The following is a 17,415-nucleotide window of genomic DNA, read 5'->3' as shown; positions in this document are numbered from 1 at the left end:
TCATATTTTTTTCACTCATTTCTCCGAATTGCAGCCCATTCAACATGCTGCAACTAAAATCATGTTCCTTGCCTGCCACTCCAATCACCTCTTTTTCTCTCTCTCTCTCTCACGCAGCCTGGAGTCCCTGCATTGACTTCCTTTCTCTCCAGATCAGGTGTAAATTCTGTAGCTAAACAGTTACAACTCTGGGTCTGGGTTTTGCCCTTATATGGACATAGAAATAATAATTAAAAAAACAACTACCTTGTTTTCTTGTACAAGTCAATGCCACTTTGGTCAGTGAACAATTGACAAAGGAGATTAATGTCAGTAGTTGAAAGATGACACAATATCCTGTTAGCGTTGTGCTTATGTTGGAGCCTCACGCTGAAATAGAACTTGCCATTGGTACTGAAAGCAGCTGGGGAGCAGTAAATGTAGCTGTCTAGGTATAAACCTGCCCCGACTCACTCCAGGTTAGCCAAGGCAGAGTCCAATTTCTACAAAGTTTGTGATTAACTGGGTAGGCGGGGAGAATAACCTATGAGGATAATGACCCCAAAGCTCTTCCTGGAATAAGTAAGAACGCAGCAGGTTTGCAAGTCAGACGTGGTGTGTGGCGTTAGACTAACCACTTGTGAACGATTAAAAACCATCACTGTTTGTTGCATGCAGGGAGAGGAGGGGTCACAGGACAAGGCTTGAATTCTGAGCTACCAGTGTGATTTAGCAGAGTTGCAGTTTTCTGATGCTGGAATTTTTCTCGGTATTGTTGTGCTTTCAGAACTCGATGCTGGCTCCTGATTGGTGGAATCCCTTCTATTCATCTGTCCCTTTCTCAACTCCATCTTTTCCAAGTGAAAACCAGTAAGTGCTGTTTATATAATTCCCCTACATATGTGCACACCCAATGATTCAACTGTTTCTTCAGTGCTTTCTTCGTTTACTTTTTGTTTCATTAATTTATGGGGAAATAATGGCATCTCACAGTGTTTGTGGCATTTCACAAACTGCTACATCTTGGAAAAGAAAAGAAACAGCCTTTGTGAAGACATGGGAAACTTTGACTTTGCGTAAGCTTTTAAACTGATTTAGGGGAGTAAAGGCCTTGTTAGAGTCTAGATTTGTTACACTAATGGAGTTAATAAAATACACCATTAATACAATCTGGCTATACTAATATATCATAGAGGCCTGTAGCTTTATATGGCCAGTGCAGGGAAGAAGGAAGTTATTTCTGCTCTGAGGAAGGTAGAGTGACACATTTGTGGATGAAGCAATATTAAAAGCTATGGTAGGAAGCTAATAATTCTTAGTAGTATCAACCCTGCTGAATTAAGCTTTCATTTTAAGTTGCTAGCATGTTTATATTCAAAATGCACATGCCATATAACTAACTGTGAAAACCAGAGCATATCAAGATCACAAGCTTTGCTAGTAACCTCATTACTAATCCTGCAAGGTGTGCAGTGGTGAGAAGTATGAGCTGATGTGAGAAATTGTAACTTCCTCCTGAGTAAATCCCCACCACCTGCATACACCCTGCATAGCTTCAGCCTGTGAAAGGCACAGCTGTAACGTTTTCAGTAAACTTTGCATACAAACAATTGCCCTTCCTATGGGAGAATTCTGCCTTATATTTTTCCTTATAGATTCACTGGAAAACCTCCTGTTCAGTACCTTGAAGATAAGTGCTTTGAATAAAGATGTGTTGAATGTTCTCTGTCTGCTCTAGATCAGTCTGAGCCCCTGTGAATACCACTCCCCTCTTGGTCACAAAACTATGCACATTTATCCGCCTGAGTAAGAAGGATACCAGCTATGATGCACCTTTGGGATTTTCTCAGTTTGGGGGTCTAGTAGCAGGGAGAAGTGTTAGCAGCAGTGCATTATGCCACCACAAAAAGGATCAGAGCTTAGACTGAGAGACTCTGACCAGTGAGTATTGGGAAAAGGTGTGCAGGGACATCATGTTGCTTTCTGTCACATCTAGTGAAAGGAAGGAGTGGCATAGATGGGGACTAGGGTGAGCTGCATCTGTCCCTTGTTTCCCTTGGGAGGGTTGTTTTGGGCGGCGGAGAGGGGCTAATGGAAGAAAAGTACAGTCAGGCTCCCAAAGTTGAGTAAGGTTGTTAACTTTTGGGATAGACCCTTGGGCGTAGTTCAGGGGTGTGAGGACTTAGCCCAGCCCCCCATCTGAAGGATTTGAATGTCTCGATAGGCAAACAGAAAGATCCTTTCTAATTAGCCTTCCCTTTCTGGTGTTAGGCTGTGGGTTTACTTACACTTTATTTTAAAACTTGCTTCAGTGAGTTTCAGAACTCCGGTCTACAGACTTGGGCTTGCACTATGGTGCTAAAAACAGCAGTGTAAACATTGTGGCTCAGGCTGGAGCTCAGGTTTTGAAACCTTCCCCACGCCCCGAACCCCCATGTTTCAGAGGTCACGCTCCAGCCCAAGCCTGAATGTCTACACAGCTGTGTTTAGCATCATAAAGTGAGCCCCATGAGCCCAAGCCTGTTGACCTGGGCGCTGAGACTCATGGCCGGGGGTTTTAAATCACATACCCTGTGACTCCCAACCTAGTCACCAGCCATGAGAATCCAGCTACTCTGTTCGGATAACACTAGTGTTATCTCCCTTGTTTTTCTTTCTGCTTTTGTCTGCCATCCCCATCCCACCTCAGTGTGGGAAACAAAATAGCCAGCAACCATGAGGTGAACTGCATTATAAAGCAGATTTTGCTAAATGGTTACCAAAAATCTGTTGTGCATGTGGTGGAAGTTATTCAGCCTTGTTAGTTACTCCTCAAAGCAGGAATTTGGGCAGGAGTGGTGGGATAAGTTCAGCCTCTTTGCTCTTAGCCAGGCTGTCTGCGTAATTGGAAGAGGGTGTGCTTTTTTTTTTAAGATGATTCCTGTAAATTACATTTTCTGTATCCTCAAGGGAGCTATAAAAGAATTTCTGTTTTGCTGTATGGAACCACAGACTGAGATGCAATTTATCTATTGTTTTTTCCCTTCTGTTTGATCATTTGCTGTCTTTTTATCCTTCACTTTCTCCCTGTTCAGTGCTAGTACTCACTATTCACATCCACCATGCTGGCGATGTTATTGTTATGGCCCTGATCCTGCCAAGACTTAAGCACATGCATAACTTTACATGCAAGAGTAGTCCCAGTGATGTAATAGGATTCTTATCACATGTAAAGTAATACACGTACCTGAGTCTTTTCAGGATTGGGAGCCTATAATAGCGTTTATTTGGAAGAGGATGTTAAAGTTAAGGGTGTAGAATGGTTTCAGTTTTAGCTTCCTATCTTAGTATTCTCATAAGATATCAAAAAATTCACCTTTCAGGTGAAATTTTCCATTATTTTATTCCATATAAAGGAGACACTTAAAAAAAACAAAAAAAGAGAAAATCTGGAGCAAACTCTGTAGCAGGTTAGCAAGGTGCTTGTATATGGGAAATATGTTTTTTGCTGGAGAGGAAGAAAATGACCACACTTGTGTGATTACGCAATTTTCAGGCAGTTCTTTTCCCCAAATGTAGATGAACTCACTGAGCATTTACTAAATTTTTAAAGTTGCCTGTTTTGGTACTGTGTGTGATGGGCATGCGCAATAGAAACTTTGATTGTTCCATCTTACACACTGCTCACTTACTTATTTAATTGCAACTGCTGTGTCCTTACACTTTTCTTTAAAAACAATCTACAATGTTAAAAAAAAAAGTTAATGAAACATTGCATTCAAAGAGTTAAAATGGCAAAGTCAAGGAAATACAAGCCAAGGTACTGGCAGTAGCACTAACTTGGCCAAATTGAACATGTGCCATGTTTTTCTTATTAAATGTATAGATTAATGTATTACTGTTCAATGTATAGTCCCAAACATACAGGATGTACAGTCTGGCCAAGCTGATGTTACTACTGGAATCTTAAAAGGACACTGGCAATATGATAATGGCTCATTTAGATCACCCTTTAAATGTATGGTAGCAATTAAAAAAAAATTTGATTTCTCTCTGCTTTCCTGTTAGAAGGGACTTTTGGATGGATCTGAGAGCAATATCAACAAGCAAGCTCAGGCCAGTCGCTCCTCCCACCTGTCTGTCTTTCTTTCTGTGCACACACCTATTTGCTGCCTGTCCAACTTCATTTTCAGCTCTGTTGCTGTCACTGGTAACTCCCTGGTGCAGGTTCTGTGAGAGGTCATGGTGGCATCAGTATAGCAATGAACTCACTAGGCACAAAAGTGCTGTCAAATGAGCAAAGTAAACCAACTGAAACAAAGGAGGAAGGACAATAAAACCTTTCCTCTAATCTGTCAGTGATGATATTCTTAGGGAGGTGAACTGTAATGACAGTAGGTACATCACAGTCAGTGAGATTATTAAGTAGCTGGTGTCCCTTTCACCTTTCTAATTTCCTTCTTTTTTTTTGCAACAATAACTCTGCAACTTCAGTATTGCATTAATGTATTTTGCATTTTAATTTATATGGCATTGTAGTTGAAAAGCCCCTTGTTAAACAGTGAAAAAGACAAAAATTGATAAAAAAGAAAACCAGTATGGTGGACCCCTCTCTGTTGCCACAGACTCCATGTGGGAGGAGTCTCATTTGCCAGTGGCTGTATTTAGATATGGCTTGTTCTCATAGCAACAGCTTTGTTTGAAGCAGGTTCTTCCAGTTTCTTGTAAGTACTTAACTTTTATAGTACAAAGAATTTGGTTTAACAAGAGGTAGCAAAGTTTGCACCTTTATTCAGAACTTTCTTAGCCCACAAAAAATTACAATATGATAAAAATTAGTCTTGTAAAATGCTGAACAAGGCAGATCAAGAGGATCCTACATAGGGAAAATGTTTATATGTACAGTATTTCTAAGGCAGTGATCCCTCTAATAGCTGAGCTCCCGTTCCAATAATAGGCTTGATACTTTCCTCTCATCAGTGTAAATCTGGAGTAACCCTATTGATGTCCGTGGTGTTACATGTGTATAACTCCACTGTTGTCAGCTGAGTTACACTTCTGTGAATGATTGGAGAATCAGGCCCCGTATGTTTAGCAGACAGCATTTCTCAAATTTTGGAACAGTGCTTTCCTCCGTGACTCCCCCACACCAGTCTGAATGTGGGATAACAGTGGTTGTAATAATACATTATAAAACAAGCTCAGAAGAAGCATTAATTGCAATCTAACAGTGAAGAGGAAAAGGGCTGAGGGCTTGTCTATACTGGAAGCTGTCGCGCATCTGGTGAAGACTCTCTGCTGGCGGGAGAAGTTCTCCTGTCGACATGACACTGTCCACACTGGCGCTTAGGTCGGTGTAATTTATGTCGCGCAGGGGGGTGGCTTATTCACACCCAAGAGTGACATAAGTTATACTGACAAAACCTGTAGTGTAGACAAGCTCTGAGATGAATGCCAAGGCAGGCGTGGTTTCCATGGCCTAGGCCCTGTACCAGCAAAGGGCTAATCACTTGCGGATGACAGACTCCCAAAAAGGAGGCTGTAATGGCAAAGCACAAAAGTCCGATGAGATGCAAAGAATAAGGTCTCAAATATAGCCAGAGCATGCCCCAGTAAAGCTTCAAATACCAAGAGGACATCTGGTCCATCACTTTTTATAGACAGCTGGTATAAAGAATAATATCCCAGTAAGTTTTGCTGCAGCCTGCTTAAGCTGCCAGGTGACTGAGAACCTGCTGGTGGAAGGAATTGCAGCATTGGGCACTGAATCATTTACGAGACAGATACCTGTAGACTCTGTTCTAGCATGCAGGCTCTGCTAACAAGAACCTAAGTTTCAGAAAGACGGAGGAACCGATCAGAAGTTTAAACAACAAATTCTCTTGTTGGAGATAGTTGTAAAGACAGGGCCATTTCACTATGAGCTGCGCTTACATCAAATGACCTGGGTAAGTTAAAGTGCATCTTAGTTCAATGTGTCCAAACTGTACAACTGCCCCCAGTGTTTAGGGTTGGTGGGCAGTGAGAAAGCCATCTCATTTCTTGCTCTTCTATAAAGTACTTGGTGTGTATGGAGACCCATCTCCTTCCCAGATGTCTGCATCTAGATATCGGTTAAGCCTCATCTGAGTCCACAGCCTAAGTCTTCCTTGATTGTGTCCAGTAGCTTATTTGTATCTGTCCTTAGAATGTAGATTTTTTCTCAGTCATCACTCAGTTTAGCTGGGATAAATCTCTCTTTAAAATGTATCCATCAGACCTGTCTCTGGGCACATTTACACTGTTCTTAAACCAATACAAAATTAACTAACCAATGTCAACGTAATAAATTAATTAAGCTATGCATATTAATGTAACCCCAACCACCCCCGATGCAAATGTCTGAGTTGACAAATGGTCTTTGTACTGTGCTCTCAAAGTCAATAGGCTTGGGCTCTATCAAACCGAGAGGAGAAGCAAATTCCAGAATTGAAAGCTCTCTGCTGCAAATGCCCTATTCCCTACTCATTCAAATCAAGGGATTGTAGCAAGAGCACATCAGCCAGTCTGAGCTTGATAAAATCAAAAGATTCATAGAGAGGTTCTCGATTTCCAGCTCGTAGTATCGTAGATCTGAGAGATGAAAGAAAGGCACCAGGCCATCTTATTTCTTCAGCAAGGGCAAGCTTGTTCTCCATAGTAATATGTAGTGCTTGGTCTGTTTATCAAAAACAATGTGCTCAGCTGTACCCAAGACAGAAAAAATAGACTGTCCCTGCCTGGCAGTAGTAAAAGATACACACAAGATGGGGCAGGGATACCCTGGGAAGTTCCAGAGATGGGGTTTACTTGGTCGGTAGTAATCTTATTTTGAATGTCTCAAATGGCTAGTTTCCTCCATTCTTCCTTGGAGGAAATGTTCCACTTTTAAATACATCCTAGGTTCATAAGATAGGTTTCTTGTAGCCAAATCTTTGGGCATTATCTGAGTAGCTCTGTGTAGGGGGAGGAGTAGAATCTTATTTCCATAACTTGTATCCATTTGAAAGGAGAACACTCAGGTCAGTCTGTATGTATCGCTTTCCCTGCTTGTTTGGATTAAGCTGTTTGTTTTAAGTGTGAGATGCTAACCTTCCTTCTCTTTTGTCTGTCCAGTTTCAGTGGAGGTGATTAGATGTCCCCAAAATAGAAGGTGGCTATACAAATTGTAATCAGCCAATAGGTATGGTAGCTTCTGGCTTGACCTGTTATGTGTTTGGGAGATGGAGTATAGTAATTATGCTGGTGTTGGTTGCAGCTCCACAGTTCAAGAGGAGTGCTGTTCTGTACCTAAGGCAGGGATGGAACCTTTGAAGAATACAGTGGATCGTCTCCAATCTTACAGCATGTACTCTGGGTTCAGAAAGAATTTTCAGAGAATTTTCAAGTAAATGGGTTAGTAGTTTGAGTTTAAAGGCCCGGTTGTCATTAATCTTAAAATTCAGCACCTGGTGCTCATTTTCTTCAGCCCAAAGAAATTATTATGGAATAACACTCTTCAAACTTTCCATATAGTTCAAATGTACTGAAATCTCAGTGTGAGCCACATTTGAATAAATTAGGTTTTAATTCAGTCAACTTATAAACGGTTGTAGCTAATTGTTATGATTATACAAATTAGTCAGGGCCAGACCAGTAGCACATGTCATTTTAAATGCAAGCACTGAAGCTAATATGCATGGTCCAATTGCATTACTTGAAATGAGTCAGTGGAGTGAAGGGGCTGTACATGTGTGTCAGGGTCTCACTGATAGATGACTTGAACCCAACTGTCACTCGATTGGCCCCAACTGTCATTGGCCCTAAAGGTTCCATGGCTGTGTGCTGGCTTCTGTGTTTCATTGCAGAGTGTCTTGCTCAGGTGGAACGGATCAGGTTAGTCAGACTGACTCCTGCTGGGCAAGGTGGTTTCTGTGGGGAGCAAGGGGGAAAGAGGAGATTGTATATGTCCCATGATTCTTTCCCCTCTGCCCTATTACCCTTACAGAGAGCTTACCTTAAGGGACTTTTCAAGTCACACAGATGAGTGGCAGAACCAGGAACTGAACCCAGAGCTCGGGAAGCAATGTGATATAGTGGATAGGGCACAGGGTTGGAAGTCAGGAGTCCTGAATTCTAATCCTTGGTCTGCTACTGACCAACCGTATGCCCATATGCAAGTCACTTACCCTCTCTGCTTCTATTTTCCCTCCCACCCTTTGACTGTCTTGACTACTTATACTGTCAGCTCTTTGGGGCAGGAACTGGCTCTCTCTCTCTCTGTGTATAGCACCTAACACAGTGGGGCCTTGATCTTGGTTGGGACCTTCAGGTGCAGCTGTTATCCAAATACTAACATCCTGAATCACAACCTAGTACCTTAACACAAGACCACCCTTCCTCTCAACCCCCCCTTCACTACAGTGATTTTAGGTTATGTTTCATCAGTTGAACCTTGGGTCAAGATCAAGCCACAAGTAAAGTGCCTGTCAGCCTAGCTCCTAGCAGATATGAGGCAGACATCAATTTTCTATGTATATAGTGTATGCTAGGGTGAGGATGCACATTGGAGTTGAGGTGCATTGACAGTCACATCTGGGAAACCTTGCCTGGCACCTGCCCATAGTGTGCTTTGCTTTAATGAATTTCTACTAGAAAGGAAATTGAAATCTGGCTTTGATTTACAGAAATCTTCCCTATTCCTCACCTCAGTAGCATGCGCCTTGGCATGAAAGCGATGTCAGAGTGGCTTGCATTGGGAAGTTTTTTCTTTTGTCGTAGTCAACTGCTGCCATGAGGATCTCTTCTCCCTTTGTTTTGGCAGAGCTGCTAGGTTCACAAGCTTTGGAGCCCCTCTTACTTGCATTGGTTTGGTGGTGTAACGAAAGGTAATGTGGTGGTGGCGGCCATCTTCCAACCTTTCACAGCAAAGCAAATGAATGTGCCAAAGTCCTTGCTAAATAAAAAGCAAAACAATAATACGAAAGGCACTGAAAAAGTTTGGCCTATCATATTAGCAATTCTGTAGTGGCTTTCCTGTGAGGATCTTTACCAAGTTGCAGTTAGTCTTTTTTACAACATTGCCTGTGAGGAGATGGCATCCCCATTTTACAGATGGAAAAAGTGCAGTCCAGAGAGGTGAAGTGATTTGTCCCAAGACCAGATGAGGAGCCAAATTCGTCCCTGGTGTAACTCCATCAAAGCTGGTGGACAAACACTGGAACGGATTTGGCGCAGTGAATATGCAAGAGCTGGGAAAGGTGCCTCGTCACTCAGAATTGAGAGTGATTAGAGCTTGGACTGTCCTGGATTTTTTAAATTCTCTCTCTGTAAGAGCACATGGATAGGACCTGCTTTAGGGCTTCTTAGCAGAAGGTAAACCAGTTGCAACATCAGTAAGGATAGAGAAGAAATTCAATGGTAGCAGTTCATAGGCTATTGTGAAAAGTGATTTCTGTGCTGCCCTTTGCTAGGATTTTACCTTCAATGATGTGGCAAAAGAGGGGTACATTTAGTCATAAATGGGAGATAACTATGTGCCTATTTGCATGTAAATGCAGCCCATCCAGTGTATTTACAAGTCCTGCAGTGGATTAGCTAAAGGCATGTTGTGTTAATGAACAACTAGCTATGCAAGACATTTTCATTGCTGGATAGTACTTAGGCTGCCCAATGATTTCAATCTCCTCTCCCCAGTTGATTTTTCGTGTAGCTTGGAAGTTCACTGCCTGTGGGTTCTGTGGCCTTGACATCACATGGAATGTCTGACTTTCCCCAAGGACAATTCAGCTGGACCGTGTGAAGTGTTCAAACAGTTTTTAATATGAAAATGTACTGGGTGAGGATTGTCGAAACTGTTTGAATGAACATCCGTTACAACAGCCAGATTACCAGAAGGATTACTGAACACATTCCTCCCTCTGCATAAGAGAGTTAACTTGTGCATGCAGTGTGTAATAGCAAAACCAAAAGCAGCTCATGTAATGTAGGCCAAAGGCTGCTGACTGGTGGAATGGAAAGACTGCTATCAGTTCACAACCCTTACCTGCCTAATAGTTACAGGATATAAACCCTGGGAGTGTCCACTCAAGAGAGCATAATCAGGAGACCTTGCTTTGTTCACTAATTGGTGCCACTCTGAGATCTCCCTAGATAGTGACAGCTCAGAGCCATTCATCCCCATAAAACCCTTCCTGGGTTAGTATGCATGTCCCTGCCCCTCCTTTCAAGTTCTAGTGCTCCAGCCTAGCAGCATAGTATGTCCATGATTGATGTAGCTATCTGTAAAACTACTTTCCACCCTTGCCTTAGTCCCAAATGGAAGAAGTGTTGTGGCCTTTGGACCCCCCACCTTGGAAGATCATTAGTGGTTGAGTTTTCCCAGGGGACTGTTGGTTCTTATGGGGTGAACTATGATTCTGCTTTGTAAGATTTAATATTTCCCCATATATAGCATATTTGATCGTAGGGTCCTATTGTGCCTTCCAAACACTAATTTGTCTGGTACCTTTACAGCAGTTTTATTTGCACTCCATTGTTAGGATTGAACTAGGATTCCTCAAAACCCAATCTCTATCAAATCCACCCAGTTTATATGAGCCACTCAGAGTTGAATTCTTGGCCTCTTGATTATGCTACAGCTCAGTAGAGCAGTGTACTAGCATATGAGCCTGAGAAAATATTGTTGGTAGGTTTATTATATTTTGCCCTGTACACATCTGTCCTGCACAAAATCCCCTGTTAAAATCAATCTCTTGCATGAGTCGACTTTAAGAACCAGTTAACCCCGTGAAGGTGGAATCTGAGACAACTCTGAGAAATGCCCCTTGCTAGGAATGAGAGAAAGTCACTGCTCTCCTTGTCTCTTTACAGGCAATATTTTAATGCCACTTCCGATTTTTACATGAATTCCATCAGCAGACAACCTTTCACAGAGACAAACTATACATCTGTGGGCCTCGCTGACTTCTCACCAAAAAATGGTGATTTTCCTCAGGTAGGTGCCTAGTTTGTTATGACTGTCTGTCTTTGGGTGAAATGGGGTAAGACTGAGGGCAATGCATTGTATGGTTTTTAAATAGCCAGTGCGATATATCTGTATTTCGAATACTCTGATTCCTCAGATGCATGTCATTGGCTTGGTGGCCGTGCGGTGGTGGTAAATTCATAGGTGATGCAAGTTACATGTTGGTAAATTGATGTGACATACATACCAAAGGGAGTGTGGGGAAAGATGTAAGTGAAAGAAGGCTCCCACTAGTTAGACCATCACTTAATCTTCTCTGAACTAGGCTTTTAGGGTTTTCACCTCATGTATGTTACATGGGCTGTTATCTCACTACTCAGTAGGTTGAATTCATGAAGAGCAACGTTTTATAGGGCTATAGGCTCTGAGAGAGCTGCACCTAGCAGAGAACTTATCATTCAAGCCCCTCCTTCCTCCCTGGAATGTGCTCTCCTCTGACGGGTAGGAGTGTGTGAACTGGATCTGAAAAGCACCAGTCATCCTGGTTGGGCTGGTACCTCTATGGAGTGACAGACCTGCTCATCCTCCAGGGATCTCATTGGTATGAAATGAGCTCATCATGTTAGACTTGCCTCTGACTGTGTCTCATGGAAAGGTTGGTCAGTCAGGACTGGGAAACAACTTAGCATGGGAAAGAGCTGACTTTTGAAAAAACAGTTAAATCCTTCCCAAGAGTTCAAAGGAGTACATTGTGTCCAGCTTGCACAAGTTCTTTGCAGTAGCTTCTCCCAAGATATTGTGGGACCCAGTGAGCAAAACCAGATAGAGCTGCCCTGCTGGCTTACCAAGGTAAAGGCCCAGTTGAAGTTATTTCCAGAGTCTGGTCCCATCTCCAACACTTGCACCTCAGAATGAGTTATGCTATCAGTCATCCTCTGGGCAGTCTGTAAAGTACCTAAAACTAGACCCCTGTGTGGATACAAAAATGTGGATCCACAGCTGATCCGCAGCTGCCAGAATCAACCTGCCATCTGCTAGCCTAGTTGGTAGTCTTTTACCTGTATCCGCACCTGCAGCAGCAAGCTGTCTCACAAGGGCTAGTGGGGGGACGGGGTCTTTGAGGGAAAAGGCAGCATGAGGGGACTGGGGGTAAGGTGCAGTGCAGGGACAGGGTCTCATGGAGAAGGGGCGGGGCGGAGGGAGGGACTGTGGGCAAGGGGCGTCGCATCATGTTTTGCTCCTGGGGGCTCACGAGCGACAGCACATGGCAGCAGCAGTGTGTGTTGCATCACAGTGGGGCGGAAGGGTAGGGCGCCAGGGCCCCACCCACTCCAATCCCTGTGGCCGGGGGCAGGTCCTGTTGCCCAGGCCAGGGAGCACTGGTGGGGACACTGGTGCCGCCTGAGGGGCCAAGCTACTGGACAGGAGGTGGTGCAGCAAGCAGGTGCTGGAGAGCCCTGACTCCAACCTGCCCCCCAACCACTGGCTGCTAGCCGCCGGCTCTGAGCACACTGCGCCCCCCCCGGTGCTGCCAAGCCGGACGCTACAGGTCAGGCGCCGCTGGTGAGTAGAGCCCTGCGTGGTTGTATCTGCAGCCGATCCATTGTCCGCAAAAGTGGTCTGCGAATATCCACAGATTGGCAGGACTCTACCTAACACCATGCAGTTTTCCCATCAGAACAGAGATGGCACTGGCCCCTTTAGCACTAAAATGAAATATTGGAAGAAGTGCAGCCAAACGAAAAACAGTGAAGACTGGACCTAGTACTTCTACTGCCCCCAAAACATGGCTTGCATCCCCAACCCACCCTGGAGCCTGATTCTCCCTCCTTAAACAGTCTTGTGGCCCATGTGTAGTAGCAGAATTCCAGCAGCGTTGGAGGAAGTGGAAATGCCTTGGCTATGCAGCCAGTAGGAAAGGAAACTGAGCAGCAGTGTGCCCAAATGCTGGGATTTCCAATCCAAGACAAAGTCAAATCAGTGTTCAGCAGCCGCTGCTGCAGGAGAGCAATCCAAATACTAGGAGTGGATTAAAAAACCCACCTGGCATAATATTGACCATTAATAACACATGTAGCTGGGCAGGATAAGGTAAGGGTAACCTAACCCACTGCTTGAGTGTAAACTGATTGCTTGTGGAAGTCAGGGATTTTCCCATCACATATAGCATCAGATGTTTGATTAGACAACAATACGCGGAGTTTTGTGTCCAAAGAGAGGATAGTGGGCTAGACAAACCACTGGTCTGACCCGGTATGGAAAAGCTATGTTCTGAGAGAGCCACCCTCGTTACGACATTAAGACCTATATTTTCAAAAGTGACAAGTGATTTTGGATGGCTGACTTGAGGCCTCGTTATCGGAGGGCAGGTGCTGAGAAGTTTCTGAAAATCAGGTCCCTTCAGGGTCCCTCAACTGAAACACCGAAAATTACTGGTCGCTTCTGAAAATGTGGGACTAAGTTAAATTTAAAACCATTTTGAGCAGTGTGTCTGGTCGCAAAGAAGGCAATTTACTGGCAAAATCAAGTAAGGACAAGATCTGTCCATATCTGTGTATTTTATGCCAGTCATGCTTTGACAAATTAAAAAATAATATTTTAGCAGAGTCCCATCACGCTGCCATGTACTACTTCTGAATGTCTTTTTTGTTCCCCCAGTAGCATTTGAATGCCAAGATACATGTATAAACAGAAGCTTGCTCCTTTATAATCAGCCTCTTCTTCCTGCATGATTCCTTGAGGAATGTTTCAGCTGTGTGCATTGTAGTGAACTGCAGTGTCACGACACTGGAGTGTGACAGTGAACAAATATATTAGGAAGAGTTGGTTGATTCTAAAGGAGAGACCATCTGTTCACAAAGGAGTATGTCAAAAAAGCACATCACAGTAATAAAGAGCAAAACTGACAAACTTTTCATTTCTCCTACCCTGCAAAATCTCTCTTATTCTCCAAACACTGATGCAAATGTGTTGAGGTGTGCTTTTATTTTCTTACTGTGTCTTCAATGATATACTGTGAACCTCCTTTGGACTCTGGCTTTTGCAGCCTTGGGCCTTGTCTACATTAGGATTTGAACCATTGGAGGCCAGTCTCTGATGTAGCAGACCTGGTATGACACCAAATACCCCATCCCGCAGGCAAGGCTGTTGTAAGACCCAATTTGCATCAGTGCAGTTTGCCTCTGCTTCAAATAAAGGTTAAACTGCACCAGGGCAAATCACGTTTTATAGAGGAGGAGTACTTGGGGCACCTTAGAGACTAACCAGTTTATTTGATTTGCCTGTTTGTGCTCTGGGAGCTGATCACCAATGACTGTTAATGGGGCCAAACCTTGGTGTAGACAAGGGCTCCCTCTGCTGGATAAAACCAGATAAGTAAATGAATCCTAATACTGTAGCAATATAATTGCCTGCAGCAGAATTCATTGTGGGAGGAATAAGACCGAAATGTGACTTTCTCATGAGCCTGTAGAATCCCTGTAACAGGCTACAGTATTCGAGATTCAAGCAGTAGGACTTGGCATAGGGATGGCTGGTGTGGATTTGCTGCTGGGTTTAGTGGGAAGTGGGCTTAACCTTATTTATTTTGTAGAGTCTAAGGCAGGGGTTCTCAAACTGGGGGTTGTGACCCCTCTGAGGTCACAAGTTTATTACTTGGGGGGGGTCACGAGCTGTCAGCCTCCACCCCAAACCGCGCTTTGCCTCCAGCATTTATAATAGTGTTAAATATAAAAAAGAGTTTTTAATTTATAAGGGGGAGGGGTCACACTCATAGGCTTGCTGTGTGAAAGGGGTCACCAATACAAAAGTTTGAGAACTGCTGGTCTAAGGGGTTGATCAGTTTCCTTCCTCTGTTACATCATGGAAATTGAGTGCAGCCAGCTTGGCAAGAACAATCTTTGGAGAATCTCTGTTAAAGGAATATGCTTCCATAAATGTTGGTGTATTCAGATTAGCTGCTGATGCAGGGGATGACCATGGAAAGGGGAAAAAAAAAGCCTTTCTGTTTAAAAAAAAAAAAAAAAAAAGCGGGGAGCCTGAACTGCAGACAAAAGTGTGACTCATCCTGTTGTGAGTGGCCTTTCTGTGGTGCCCGACTTTTTGCCCAGAACAAGAAATTATTCTTGTGGAAACTTCATGGCTTTCAGAGTTCTACCAGTGCTACAAAGTGTGCTTTGTGCCAGCCCCGTAGCTGCCGCACCGGAGCCTTGGGCTGGGGAACGACCTTGGCTCTCTGCTGCTTGAGCCAATGGAGCTCAAGGAGAACCACAAAAGTGAAGTGCTCAAACTCTGGCAGGTGGGGGAGGAAGGAAGTGTCTATGTGAAGATCTGACGAGAACCATTTTATGCAGAAGCAGTGAACGCAGTCTGTCTCCCTTGCTGTCCTGATGGGTAGAAAGTGATTGTGACAAGGAAGATTTGTGGAAGGGGTCATGATTGTGCTTCTCGGAATGTCGGCTTGGGGAACCATCATGTGGAGGAACAGGCATGGAAAGAATCTGTATGTAAAGTAGTCAGGAGATTCTGGCAGGAGTATTTCCCTATCTAAAAAGGAGTACAAGAGCATGCAGTATCCTCAGCCAGAGAGAAGCATGTCTCACAATGAGAAATTGGGCAGAAAGTACAGGAAAGGGGTACAATGGATAAAGTCATTGACACATTCCATCTATTGTGTTTGATAGCTAATGCATTCTTAGTGGTATCAGAACTTTTAAAACTTACAGTATGGTAGTGCCCAGAAATCCCAGTCAGGATCCGGGCCCTGTTTTACTAGGGCCTGTACAAACACCAATGAAGATACAGTCTCTGCCCCGCTGAGCTGATAATCTAAGGGTATGTCTACCCAAGCTGCAATCACACTGCTGAATGCAGCATAGAGATATCCCCATTAGCTTTATCCACACCAGCATGGCTACGAATAGCGTTGTAGATGCAACAGTGCAGGTTGTAGGAGCATGCCAGGGACCCTGCGGGCCTACTCGTGTTGAAGAAATCCTCGTCACCACATCTACATTGCTATTTTTAGCCATGCTAGCACAGATAGAGCTAGTGTGAGTATGTCTACCCAAGCAGTGGTCACACCTGCAGAGCAGACACCCTAAGACGACAATCTGTAGGAGGATGGAAAACAGTGCCAGATCCTTTTGCATCTTCCCTTCTGCCTATTGTTTGTTTGCTCCATTATTTCCATTTTCCCAACTCCATAGATGCTGGCCTACCAGATAAAGGGAACAATCTCCCTTTTTTTTTTTTTTTTTTTTTGGTCCTAAAGACGCTTGGGCATTTTGGGCCATGAGTAAATGCTTTAGCGTTGGAGACTTGTGCTTCTCTTGGAGCGGTTGAGAAATGGATTTCTCTGACTCTGGGGGACTGCTTGGCAGATTGTTCCATTCAGGTTAGTCTTTGCCTGTGACAAGTATTTCCTGATGCTTGTTTGTTTTTTCATGTCATGTTCCTTTATCCCATTATTTCTTAAATGGAAATGAGCAGTTTGGCTTGGAGTCTCTAGCACTTCATGCTATAAACTTTAATTGAACCCCCTTCTTGTCTTTCACTGGAAAATACAGAGATCTATTTTTCTTAAACATCTTTTAATACTAGTGTCAAAATCTCAACCACTTTATGCATTTATCTTGCATCGCCGGTAAAGCTGTTTTACTATATTTTTTTCTTTTTAAATCGAGCACTGTCAGGATGCTCTGAGGCTGGCAGATGAAATTCATGGGGCCTGTTCCCGAGACCTTACGATCTACTTAAACTGCTGATACAGTACAGGGAGACAGTACACTGGGTGATCCTATATAGATACCATTTTTTTGGGTGTCTTGATCATGTTACACTAGTCCTGCTTTGGTGGAATCTTGTTGGTAGGTTTGGCAGTTTTGGCAGATTTGGGTATTAAAGGTTTATTCTAAATTGATGAATTAAATCTACCAGCAGCCTTTTGTGCTGTTGATCATGAGGTAGTATTGACGCACCACCTCAGGCAGGAGTAGATGGAGTAGCCCTTGAATGGCTTATGCTCATTTTTAGATGGAAGATCAGAGGGTGACTGATTTGGTTTGCTTCTGTTTCTACCCTTGCAAGTAGAATACAACAAGGTTCTCTCTCATTCTCCCTCTTATTCAGTGTGTGTAAAATGAGGCTGCTAGGCTAGTGAGCATGGGCTCTGCCGATGCAATACCAACACGCTGTTGACATCCAGCTTCGTTTTCCTCCCAGCCAATCCTGTTGCGGCCGTGGAGTGTAAGACCCAGCATCTAGCTTACATCTGGACTAGCTTGGCTGTGGCTCAGGCCAGATGAGATGTCAGTAATATTGATAGGCCGGGAAAAGTATTTGGCAAAATTGGCAGGAATTATGCCTTGTTTGAGGGAGTGCGTTTCATTTGTGACGCTGCTTCACAATCCAGGAGTCTTGCTCCTTGGCTGCAACCTGGATGCAAAGACAGGAATCATACCATTAATTTCTGCAGCTGCATGGATCAAGGTGGA

The 17,415-nt window shown here is 43.7% G+C and overlaps 1 protein-coding gene across 12 annotated transcripts in view; it reads left to right on the top strand.

Moving 5' to 3' along the window:
* SBNO2 (strawberry notch homolog 2) overlaps positions 1-17,415 on the top strand; it is a 108,596-nt gene that overhangs the window by 24,789 nt on the left and 66,392 nt on the right. For all 12 annotated transcript variants that reach the window (XM_073324660.2, XM_073324658.2, XM_073324655.2 and 9 more), the window contains 2 exons: positions 767-849; positions 10,828-10,951. In XM_073324660.2, the coding sequence (XP_073180761.1) occupies positions 767-849; positions 10,828-10,951 (207 nt within the window). The remainder of the gene's footprint in view (positions 1-766; positions 850-10,827; positions 10,952-17,415) is intronic.

Source organism: Lepidochelys kempii, chromosome 25, assembly GCF_965140285.1.
Source record: "Lepidochelys kempii isolate rLepKem1 chromosome 25, rLepKem1.hap1, whole genome shotgun sequence".
NCBI classification, from domain to species: Eukaryota; Metazoa; Chordata; order Testudines; family Cheloniidae; genus Lepidochelys; species Lepidochelys kempii.
This window is presented reverse-complemented; position numbering and strand designations above follow the sequence as displayed.